At 41.5% G+C, this 12,549-nt stretch overlaps 1 protein-coding gene across 2 annotated transcripts in view; it reads right to left on the bottom strand.

The window, feature by feature from the left end:
- The window catches only part of MED15 (mediator complex subunit 15), a 26,102-nt gene extending 13,576 nt beyond the window's left edge, over positions 1-12,526 (bottom strand). The window contains exons 1-8 of one of the 2 annotated variants that reach the window (XM_032127714.1): positions 12,386-12,526; positions 7,409-7,496; positions 6,175-6,226; positions 5,673-5,702; positions 4,267-4,482; positions 3,486-3,745; positions 2,337-2,696; positions 1,178-1,267 (exon numbers count right to left, since the gene is read on the bottom strand). In XM_032127714.1, the coding sequence (XP_031983605.1) occupies positions 1,178-1,267; positions 2,337-2,696; positions 3,486-3,745; positions 4,267-4,482; positions 5,673-5,702; positions 6,175-6,226; positions 7,409-7,496; positions 12,386-12,453 (1,164 nt within the window). In that variant the 5' untranslated portion in view covers positions 12,454-12,526. Of the gene's footprint in view, positions 1-1,177; positions 1,268-2,336; positions 2,706-3,485; positions 3,746-4,266; positions 4,483-5,672; positions 5,703-6,174; positions 6,227-7,408; positions 7,497-12,385 lie in introns of both variants that reach the window. The other variant, XM_032127715.1, reaches the window with a different exon arrangement.
- Positions 12,527-12,549: the final 23 nt, after the last annotated feature.

Genomic DNA, 12,549 nt, shown 5'->3' on the forward strand with positions numbered 1-12,549 from the left:
CTGCTCAGCTTTTACATCCTGTGTTACATGGACACAAGCCAAAGGACCAATTCAGAAACAGAACTTGGCCACACCAACAAGGACATGGGCCACATGAGAGTTACCATGCTAAAGATACCCTCCCTGATACAAGTCTGTACATTGAAGAAGCAATTGCTATCATAGTCCATATAAAAAGCTTCTTACTGAATCTATACAATTACTTGTACACTGAACGGAAAATGGTGCTTGAAAAACATGGAATGTCTGGGTATACAAAAAAAATTCTGCCATTAAACCTAGTCAGCTCATTTTATCTGTCTGCCTCTCTCTTCATCTACAAAGTAGTGATATTTGTACTTACCCATGTCTGTAAAATGCCTCAATATGAAACACTACAGAGGTAAGCCACAAAAGACTTTCATATTCTTGTGGAAAATGGGATCAGAGGTTCAGCTCAAGCCATTCCCATTTTTTTCCCCATGTCTCCTTCATACCAGACACACATCAAGAAACAACCACTGAGGCTGCAAGTGTATTGCAGGATAAAAAAAACCGTGTTAGACAACAAGCTTTCACCCAGCACTTTTTTTTTAAGTGTAACTCTGCACTTGTGACACACGCCATTTGTTCTTCACAATTCACATCCAGAACAAGAGCAATCTAGATCTACTGCCCATTTCACTCAGAAGAAGAATGAAAGATGAAAGGACTGAAAGGGGAGTGCAGAGAGATTTCATTGTCTATACTATTTTTTTTTTATAGTCAATACATGAAGATGGAAGGTAAATCACATAAGATAGCAGGCAAAGATTCACAGTACAAAAATCAGTTTACACAACAAAGCAGTCACCTAAGAAAGTTTAATGAAAGAAGAGGTGATACACTCCAGGTACCAACAGTCAGACTTGTAGTGTGCCCACAGGAGACCGTCTTACTCATGTGCATTCCTGTGTCAGTACAGGCAACACTCGTACCTACTTGGGACAGAGAGCATGCACAGAGAGGTTGTCAATGAAATCCTGCCTCTGACTCCAGGCAAAGGAGAAACAGCATAGAAGACCATATCCCCTTTATACAAGGGATGACCGATGTCAAACCCCTCGTCAGAAACCACCAGAAACCCAACTCCATGCTCATCTCTAGCATGCACTTGCCACAGGCCTGTGACCTGTGATACCGGCCCCTGGGCCCTTACCTGCCCTGAAGCTCCCATCTGAGCAGCTTGGGCCTGAGCTGCTTGCACTGCTGCTGCCTGCTGCTGCTGCTGGACCAGCTGAGCTCTTACCTTGAGTAGGAGAACAAAAACCAAAGTAAACATACATACCTGAGTAGGGTATGACACTTCTGTTTCAACTGCATTGACTATGCTCATTAAAAAGGGTATGGAGACAAGACCAGCCTCACAAACTAAAGTTCTTGAGATTTTTTGTGAAAACAAGTTCCCATGTTTAAAACATTTAGAATAGTTTTCCCACAGACTGCACACCCAATTCAACAACTTCTTGCAACTTCTTACCTGTACTACCAGGTCTTATATACAATAATAGATACTTAACTTTCTGGCAAAAAGTTGACCAGCATTTCAAATGTTTATACATTCATTACATCTGTCAGTGTGACAATCATGACATTTAACTACTCCTAGCTTAGCTGATAGGAGCACAAAGTGGAGGTATCAACTCATCCATTTCTGATGTGTGGCTGACACTCCACTCCCCCCCAGCAAGGCCCGAAGAAAAGCAGGTCTGAGCTTCAGCTCAACCGCAATCTATGGAGCCCAGGTAAAAATGACCGTAACCCTTCAAAAAGCTGCACCACTAAGAGGACTACCAGGCAAGAGATTCAACAGAGTAAAACGACTGTCTTACCCACCTTCTCTTCAAGGCAGGAACAACCAGCATATTAAACTGTGACCAAAACCTCCCAACATGGCAGCAGAAGCAAAGCCAGCATGGTAGAGAGATAACACTGGCTGCAGTCTAGAACACTTCAAAGTACTTGCTCACGTTGCAGAAAAGCAAACAGCACTGAGATAATTTTTCTTTAACCAGAGTATGTTTCTTTCTCTTTTTTTCACTTGTCCATTCAAGAGTGAGACAAGAAATTAGTTTTAAATATTAGTTGCATGAATGGTTTTCACAGATTTCCAAAACTCCTACTCTTAGGTACAAAACTGCTCTGTACTGGCAGGCCCAGATATAAACCTTTAAACACCCTGTATTCATAACTTGCTAACTGCAGAGCTCTTAACAAGTTATGGTTTTCCTATTTCATTATTAGCAAAAGTCGGACATATTTTTTATTTCTCTAGATGATCATAACAAATCAACAATCAGCTGGTCACTAGCCCTTACCTGCATAGCTTTTAACTGCTGTGGCGTAAGGGTAACAGGCATAACCTGACTGGGAATTTGTCCTGAGATTGCCTGTGGTTGAGATACCATGGGCTGGGGTTGAGGCTGGGATTGTGGTGGAAGTTGAGACTGTTGTGCCTGAGCAACTTGTTGTTGCTGTTGTTGCTGCTGCTGCTGTTGCTGCTGTTGTATCTGTTGCATCTGCTGTTGCATGACTTGTTGAGGTGGCTGCTGCTGTATCTGTTGTTGTGGTATTTGTTGCTGCTGTTGCTGCTGCTGCTGTTGCTGCTGCTGCGCCTGCATGACCTGTGCTGCCTGCAGCTGCTGCATTTGAGCAATCCGCTGGAGCTGTTGCTGCTGCTGCTGCTGCTGCATCTGAAAAGCAGGAAAAGCCAGCATGATAAAGCTTCCAGCAATGTGACAGCAGACGTACTTCTATAGCATAAACCAAAAGTAAACAGAATCCTAATACATCAGATTGATGTTTTAAACCCAAAGGGTTTAAACCTTTTTATCCACTCATCCTTCATATATCTCAGCCCTAAATGGTGCTATAGCTTGTATTTCCACATTACAAGCTTTCCTGTAACTTTTAAAAGCAAAGGTGAAGTCCATCAGCTTCTCCTGTACAAATGGGCTCAGATACAGTTTTTCAAATGTAATCACCCCTTACCAAAAACTGTGCAAGAATATGACAGCTGAAGTTTCCTCATCTGCTTTTGTGCCTAAGGATGATGTATGTATATATACACATGCGTACATATATTATGTGCTCCGCACACATTTTTTTAAGTGGCAACCTGTTATCCACACAATGACAAAACAGCCACTTTTGCTAGAGTAATTCAAGTGCTGTTCTCTCCCACCTATTTGTGTCAGAATGAAAGACAATCCTGACATTTATAAAAAGAAAGAGACAGAGATTTTAATTCCCTATTGCTATGACGGAAGAAAGAAACAAAACATCTGTAAAACCTTTCCCCTAGCATGTAATATATTGCTGTCAATTAACTTGCCAGTCTAACCTGAAGCCCTACCCTAAAGTGGAAATGTGTTAGTAACAGGCAGAGCTGATATTTCCACACAAGCCAAGCCTCACTTGACAAGTAACCAATCACCACATTTGCCATTGTAGCTGTTTGTCATCACCTGCTGTTGGTTTTGCTGCTGCTGCATCTGCAGTTTCAGCATGTGCTGCTGCTGCTGCTGGACAGCCTGCAACTGCTGCTGTTGCTGCTGCTGCTGCTGGGCCACCGCAGCAGCCGCTGCCTGCTGCTGCTGGACCTGGAACTGCTGCTGCATGGCTGACTGCTGGGCCTGGAACTGCTGCTGCTGCTGCAGAGCCACCTGCTGCTGCTGGAATTGCTGCTGCTGTTGCTGCTGAGCTATCTGCTGAAGCTGAAGCTGGGCTACAGAGAAGATAGACTGTACTTAAAACATGATACCCAAACAATGTGAGATTAATTAATGTCCTTCATTAGCAGTATATACTTTTGCTTCCTCAAATGGATGAGGCACATTAACAGCAGAATTAATTACACTTTGTACTACCAACTTCTAATTCACTCTGCCTCCACTGAGTCAGCAACCTATTAAAGAAAGTAAAAATGTGCAGGAGGAAATGTGCACCGAGGTCACCAGCAGGAAGCACCATACCATGGAAAACACAGGTGAGCTCTACAAAAACAGTGTTCTGAAGCTGACAGGATGAAAGAATTTGCTCATACGACGGCTACACTGTTGCTCACTATACTAAGGAAGACATTTATCCAATTAGGTAGCAGTACTTAAAATCAATTCCTTCTGCAGTTCACTTGGCTGATTTAGCCAGAAGTGTGACATCTCTTCAGCACCTTTTCCTTAAGGAAAGGACTTATTACTGAAAAGCTGATCTAACAATTTCAGTGGCTGAAGCAAACTGAACACTTACTCTGCTGAGTAGCTGTAGAGACACCAGGCATGCCATGAGGGGCCATTCCTGAGGTTCCAGGAGGCTGCTGCTGCCCTGGGAGACTCATCTGCTGTGCCATTGGACCAAGGCCTGTCATCCCACTCATTGGTGCTCCTTGAGCTCGGGAAGCCATGCCCATCCCAGGCGCCCCTGCTGTGGGACCCCCAGTTAGATTCTGCAGGGCATTCATCGGATCTACAAAGAAAAGAGATATTGATATGCAGCCAGCCATGCAATCACTTTTCCAAAATCCTCTGCTCTCCATCATCCACTCTCTGATCTGGCAACTTCAGACCATGACTAGGTCCAATACCCTGACAAACTAAGATTCGCTGCCCTGCCTGTGAGGCAAGAGGCTTCCAGCACATCTTTGCCTCTCTGTAAATAGAGATGATTTTAAGTGCTCCAGTGTCGTGAAGTTCCACACAGATTTTAAATACATTAGAGAAAAGGAACTTACTAGCCACCTCCAAATTTATACACAAGTCAAAACAAGCTGCCAACAAAACTCCTTAAAGACATGCAGTTTTTAACCTCAAAAATCAAGAGAGTCCCACTGTGGATCTTCCTCCTTAAGTCAGAGAAGCAATGCTCAGACCAGAGGATGTACTTTGCTATACAGTTCCCTTCTAACATCACTGTTCTTATGCACTGAATAAATTCAGTGCCTTTCAAGACAGATTTCATAATCTGAATCCTGGGCACACATAAAAGTGAAGTTAAAGAGAGAAAGACAATTCAAGAGGTCAAAACACAGGGTGCAGAAGCAATATTAACCAGGTACAGAACACACACCACCTCTTTCTTAAGAATACTTATAAAATAATTCCCAGCAGTCTAGACTGCATGTTAATCAATCACAGACTGCATATTCGTCCTACAGAAGGACTACAGGACCATACTATGTCCCTAGCATGCAATGTACTGAGAATTAGCACAGAGGAGGAAGCCAGGATCAGATCTAAGCTCCGCCAAATGGCACAGCACATATACCCCGCAAATGCTTCTGCCTCTGATGCAACACCTGAGGAAGCCAAAGCTGGCAACAGGCAGGAACCTGGGCTGCTCAGCAGGAGATTATTTTCAACCACTCTTTTGCTTTCATGAATCTTTGTGTTGTGAGCTAACAAAAGTACAAACGGGGAAACAAACAAGTCTGCTGTGTTACATCCAAAGCACTGTCCAAGCATGTCACCTTCACCACTGAACAACTCCAAGACTATCATGCAACCCTTCCTTTACTCCAGCAGCATTTAATACCCCAGCAAGGGAATACACAGATGCTTTATTCTTAGTACACCACAGCCCTGATTTCTAAGCTGCTCTATTTAGAAATTGAGAGTATGGGGGAAGGAAAAAAACAACAACAAAAAAGGAACTCTTACCACTGACTGAGGCTTGAGATTTCTTGTTGTCTGCAAGGAAAAAAACAATTAATCATCTTCACTAGTATTGTCACATTGACCCTTTGGATATACTCTCTACAAGAAATATATTCACATTGTAATTTAAAAAATTTTTAAAAACCCACTATCTACTGTAGTGCTAATAAAATACATTAACCTAAGCCAATTTTAATTGAATCAAAATGCTATACAAAAAATGGAAAGAAGGCAAAGACACAGGAAAAATTAGGAAGGAGGAAACGTAGCAAGTTTAAAGAATTTCTCAAATACTTTTCAATTCTAAATGATGTGTGAAAGAAACAGTATTTAGAAATTAGGCATGCATACTACAGGAAGATTTTTAAAGCAACCTGTTAAGAATCACATGCAGAATCACACACAGAAGCCCTAAAATTTACTTTTTTTTTTTTTTTTTTTTTTTTTTTCAGACTCAATGAGTAACCACGATTGAGAAGAAAACCAAAACTAAAAAATTACTTACGAATATCTCGGAAATGGATAATAAGTCTGGCCACAAGAGAAAGATATTCCTCCTAGAGGTGAAAAACAGGTATTTTAGCATAAGAAATGAAAACAGAATAACCATATAACATACTTTCTGGTTCTTCAGTATTCTTCCTCAACATACTGGATTTTACTTTACAATGTGTGTGGGCTTTTCAGAACAGTTCACTTCCAAGAAACAGTCTGTTTATTAACTAGGAATATTTTTACTAATACGTCATTGTGGTTGATGGTACAAGAATGCCAAGAAACCACAAAATTCACAGGAAAGAACCTCCCTGACAGCCACACTAACAGGATCCCAATATGCAAACATTATAAACCAACATTCATTTTCCACTTCTTATCCACTGTAATTCCATTTTATAAGGATAGAACCTGCTCACTTGGCACACTGAATTATTTTAGTCCTTGAATTATGTCATATTCATACTACAATAACTTTTTTTAAAGCTAAGTTCATATTACAAATACAAGTAAATTAATAACTTGGAAAACTAACATGATAGAAATGTCAGAATGAAAAGACAAATATTCTTCAAAATATTTTCTGAGTGTGCTTCTTAATGTGTAGGAAGCTGCAGAGGGCTAAGACAGCCTTCCTGCCTATGAAACAACAACTTACCAGGCAGGATGCCAACAGCAGGCGCAGATTTGTGACATCAGCATTTTAACATTTTCACCAAGACAAGTTCTATTTCAAACATGGCTTGTTTGGAGACAGCAACAGCATCCAATTTCTCATAACACAGCTCCAGGGAAGAAGTTTATGATTTGATAGAGTGCAGAATTGTACATCATAGCCAGACTTTCACAGAGATCACGGCTCTTCCCTTGGGGTTACTCTTGACAGAGCCTTTTCATTGATATCCTATGTTTTTCTGACCACCAAACTGGAATGGTGCTACATTGTAGATAAAGGAAATTCTATGCAATTCACTACACACAAATATTCAGGTAAGAAAACTGTGGTTCCATATATGCATGAAACACTGCAGCATCAGTAAAGCTGTCTTGCACTAAGTCCAGTTTGATGCATCTATTGGATGCAGAACTCCTCACTTCCCCTCAAGGTAAAAGAAGCAGCACACATAAATCAAAATTTCAAATAACTCTGTATTCTTAAGTGCACTGGCTTTGCTATTTCTGCAATTTGTTCCAAACTTCTTTTGACACCCAATAACTTCTGGAAGCAAATAGAGATGCTTTACCCTTGTTTTGGCCTTCATAAACACATGGCTCTCCATATCTTTGCTAGATTTATTATGGGCAACACCAGCTTTCCGCATAGCTTCATCGCTGAAAAAAAAGAGGAAAAAACAAGGCTGGGTATTAATTGAGGGCATCACAAAATACTTTCTATAGTTAGAAAGGTCTTAAAACAGCTTTTTACTCCTCTCTAATTTATAGATTAAAAACAAACAAAAAACCCAAACACCCATCACAAAAAAAAGCCCCAAACCAAACCACCACCACGTATTACTTAAAATTGCCACCCTTTAAAGTTTCTTCAAATAACGGAGAAAAAAGCCAACTAATTTCTAAAAGGCAACACAAATATTCTTTGCAGAAATTCAAGACCAACTGCTAAACAAGTCATTATTTTACTGCCTGATGTATTATTTTGACAAAATACAAGGACTTGTTTATTTGAGGAAAGCTGTATGACATGATTAATGTAATCCCTGTTTGGCAAACAATGAGATTGATCTTCCTAGCATCAGGATTTTCCAAAAGAATTCTCTAAACATAAGGTGGAAAAACAAAACAAACCAAACCAAAAAAGGTTCCCTAAAGGCACAGATGTTTAACCAGTGAGTGAGGATAATGAGTGGGAGCATTGATTAGGGAAAGAGAAGGGCAGAGGTGCAGCAATGGGCAGGGTGGGATGGGACATGAGTGGAAAAGAAGGGGCATTCTCAGTACATCAAAGAGCAGCAACCAATTTGACTATGGATCATGCAAAGAAAGACATCCTTAAACAAGGAGTTCAGCTAGGTGAAGCCCTATTCAAATCCTCTAGGCACTGTCATTATCAGAAACTTCCCTGCAAAACCTGTTCTTTTTTAAAGCAGCCTAGCAGTTACAGTCTAAATTCCACAAACAAGAGATCAGGAAATACTTTCACTTTGTAATTAACATATCAGAAAGTATTTCTCCTTGACTCCCACTGCATGAGCAGCTACCTACTAAATACACGTTAGGGCACTGGCCCTAAAAGTTTCAGCCACTCTGAAGAGACGCTACTGTTTTCTTTCCCCTGAATTTCTACCACCTCCCATGCAGCAGGAATGGTACTTGCACAAGAAGTAAACCAGCTCAGCTTTCTGAATTAACTCAATGACAGTCACAGAAGAGAAGAGCAGATGCTACAGAAGCAGGAACTTAGGCTGCCACAACTCACACTCTTACCTGGCAAACCAGTTGCTTACAGCTAAACTGCTGCAGTCTTGAACACAGAACACAGTGGAACATTGTACCTGCTGTAAGGCTCTCATGGGAAGCTGTTTGTGGGGTCTGGCAGCCACTAAAACAATGCTACTTATGTATGAAGGTTACTTAAACTGAAGCAAAGTCTGAACATAATGCAGAGTAACTATTCCTCCATGGGCAAACAAGCCTTAAAGTGAACTGCTCATAAAGGAGCTCTGCTGTGGAGGAAGAAGCTATATCCAATTCTTTATTAACAAGTCCTTTTTTTAACACTTTCCCTTTTGGAAAGGCTGCCTCTAAATCCACACTACTCTGAATCCTCCTTAGCTTTTCAGTCCCAATACATAGACAATGTATTTTGTCTCTTTCATGCTGAGAGTGCTGAAAACTGAGCAGACAAAGAGAAGACAAAGATTGCACAGAGGCAAGTAAAGAAGAAAGCAACACATAAGTAGTACTTAGTGGATGTGATAGAGACAGTGATTGATGTGGTATCAGGAACTCAGAAAAAAATCCACAGCAAAGAAATTGTCTGCTTTTATATGTATCTACCATTTCCTCTTGACATTATAGAATATGAAGGATGTATTATCATGACTACATCTGCATTACTGAAAGTGCCACTCCAAGCTCTCCATGTCCTATCCGTTAGCATTCCAATAAAGGTTTAGACTAGGAACAAACAAAAACACACAACTTGTTCCTTGGTCACATATTTAACTGCAATCAACATAAAAACAGTTACATTAAAAGACTAGGAAAGTCAGTTTAAAAAGAGTCATAACCTTAGCACAGAGCTAAGGATATCAAATAACATTCCCTGCAGAACACCCAACTCTACAAAACTTTGGGAAGTAGATGGCACCAGCCAATTCACTTCATCTGCCTTATAAGCACTCAGTAAATGTGTATTAGATGTGTCCTAAAAATCTGCCCTGATTTCATGCAGAACACTCAGAGTTGTGGTTTCACACCACAAAGCATTCAACACCACCACCAGCTTCAGGAGTTCCCTCTCCATTCTCAAGAAGCTTGTTTCCAGCCCAAATATGTGCAACTCTCACTCAGGCTAGCTGGTCTAATCAAGAAATCTTGCAGAACAAGTTCTCCTTCAAAACTACCCCAGCTGTCTACGGAGTCCACACCATGACTCCATGAATCAGTTGTTAGAGCGGAACAAGAGGACAAGGAGTTTCACAGCCAACACCACATGAAGTCATGGACCATCCCACAACTTGAGTTACATCCCGATCCTACACTCAACACAATTCCCTTCTAACACAGCCTAGAAGCAGCTCAGGGCAGGAGCCCTACACAACCACAGACTGAGTTTACAACCCACATCAGATCTGTCCTTCAGGCAATACCAACATTTAAAAACATATGAAGGAAAAAAAGGCCTTTAGAAAGGAGACTCCCAAGGTACCAGTATGTACCAGCTCTCTGTAAGGGCCAGAATAAAGTGGTGCCCTGCAAGCAGAAGTGTATATCCACACTCCTACATCACTGCTGACTCCTGCAACATGCTGGGAGAAGCCAAAGCTGCTTCTCAGCCTCAGTCATCTGAGCTCAGGCTTCCTCAATCTTGCAACAGTATGGAAGTCTTGCTTAGGCCTGCAGTCACACAGAATCTAATACTGGAGGAGGCTTCTTAGGACATGAAGAGCACTATTCTCTCAAATGCCCATAACCAAATCACACACATGGACCACATATCCTCAGGATACCCACTGTCCACACTGAAATGTTCACTCACAAAACGTCACTCTTGAAAAACAAAGCCAAAACCCAGAAAATTTAAACTCAGTATTGTAATGAAAACCCAAGTATAAAATTGCAATAAATTGAGACATCTATATCCAGCATATAAAAATGCACTCAAAATGAATTATGTGAATGGTTTCATGCTTTTAATGTTCAAGACCAAGTGTTAAAAATTTATCTTGACAAATATCACTTCTTAGTTGCAGGATGAACTGGAAGACATACATACATTGAAGACTGTATTTTCATAACTGCTAGGAACAACCTTCCCACAACTTACAAAAACTTTCAGACAATTCACCAGATATTTAATTACCTCCCTCTTCCACTTACTATGTCAGCTTCTAATGACAAAACTGGGAGCTTCTGGAAAGAAATACAAACTTGTTGCGTAGAGAGGTGAAGTTTTTTTAGCCAATGTATTGCTTTTATTTCTCATTCAACAAACTCTACTTCTGGCTAGCTTCATCTTATTCCAAGTGCCACATGAAACCAGGCCAGGCTGTTCTCAGATATCTAACACACAGTAATTGCTTAAAAAAATCTTGTGCAGTCACTGTAACAACTCATCCCAGTCATCCCAGTAACAGTTTTGCTTGCTTTTTAATGAATGCAAACATCTGATCCATACTGCAAAACTGGATGGAGTGCAACGAAGTGACAAAAAAAAAGACTGTCACTACATCTGTAATAAAAAGCACATGAATCATACAGAGACATCTGTGCACTTATGTAAAAGAAAATAAATAGAAGGCATTTACTAAAAGTTTAGGATTACTGTCATCTCTTCACATGCATTAACATTAAAGATTTTTTGGTCAGTAGTAGTAATTTTTTAATCCCTTGTTGTACACTTGCATTGAAACATTTATGAGCATTGTTTGCAGCTCAGAGAAAAACATTACTGTTTGCAGGGCAAATACAAACTCAGTTTTATTGTGTTAGGTTTGTATGTGCTTACTCGTGTTTATTTCCTCAAAGTTACACAGCATTCAAGGGCACTTCTGTTTGCTTGTTTTGATGAAGCAGTAGAAGAGTAGGAGAAGTAAGGGATTAATCTAACAAGATTAATGACTTTACAGAAAGTTTAGAAAGTGAAACATCAGTTGTGAGCACCAAGAAAGTCTACATAGCTTTGACAGATACACATTATCATACTTCTTCAGTGAACACTGTCACTGTTTAATTCTGAAACAGCACCTAATTATAGTAAACCCACAAACAGTCAAATTACTTACATGTTATAAAACAAAGACAGTCCAGTTTTAGATATTGACTGTTATAATCAACAAAGGAACGTCAAACTTTCCAAGTATACATGAATTAGCACTTCAACCTTACTTTAGAAACAATGAACATCGCTTTCACTTCTGTGCTCACCACCTTGTATAGGGTAGAAGAGCCTTCCAAAAAAATAGAAAAAGCTGCAGAGCAGCAAAGGAATTCAAGGAAAGCAGTTGTTTAACAAAGGACAACTGAAAAGGCAACAAGTTGAACTTCCCATTAAATCACCAGCATTTTTACTTCATATTTGCCCCCAAAAGTCAGAGCAAGCCCGTAACAGTGATTTTCATGGGGCTGAATATGCCAAATTTCACAACATCATGGACGCTGCCAAAATCAAAGCCCTAAAGCAGACGGTGTCAAGCAGGGAAGGAAGTCGGTATTGCTGGGGAAGAGAAAAGTGAAAGAGAAAGAGGATCGGAAAAATTAAGTCAAAGACCATTCACGGTTACCCCCGCACAGGGTCTGAGCAAATCCTGATAACGAGGTACCCTAGCGAGAGGGCCCGTGGGAGAGGAAACACCGGGGACCGGGCAGGAACCCAGCCAGCCAGTGGAGGGCCGGAAAGCCTTGCAGAGGAGCGGACACGGGGCGAGACACAGCCCCGCGGGCGGCCCCGGGGGCGGCAGGAGCCGCTCAAGCCTCTCTGGCAGGAGCCGAGGCCCCCGCGCGGCCTACCCAGCACCGAGCCCGCGGCTCTCACTCACATCTGGCTGACGAGCTTCTGGCGAAAGTTGGCGCTGCGCCAGTCAGTCTCGGGCCCGGTCACGTCCATCGCAGCCACCGGGAGCGGCGCCGCCGCCGCCGCCGCCTCCCCGCCGCGCCCCCGGGCCTCCGCCGCGGAACCGCCGCGCCGCCGCTTCCGGCGCGT

The sequence above is a fragment of the Corvus moneduloides genome, chromosome 18 (assembly GCF_009650955.1).
Source record: "Corvus moneduloides isolate bCorMon1 chromosome 18, bCorMon1.pri, whole genome shotgun sequence".
Classification (NCBI taxonomy): Eukaryota; Metazoa; Chordata; class Aves; order Passeriformes; family Corvidae; genus Corvus; species Corvus moneduloides.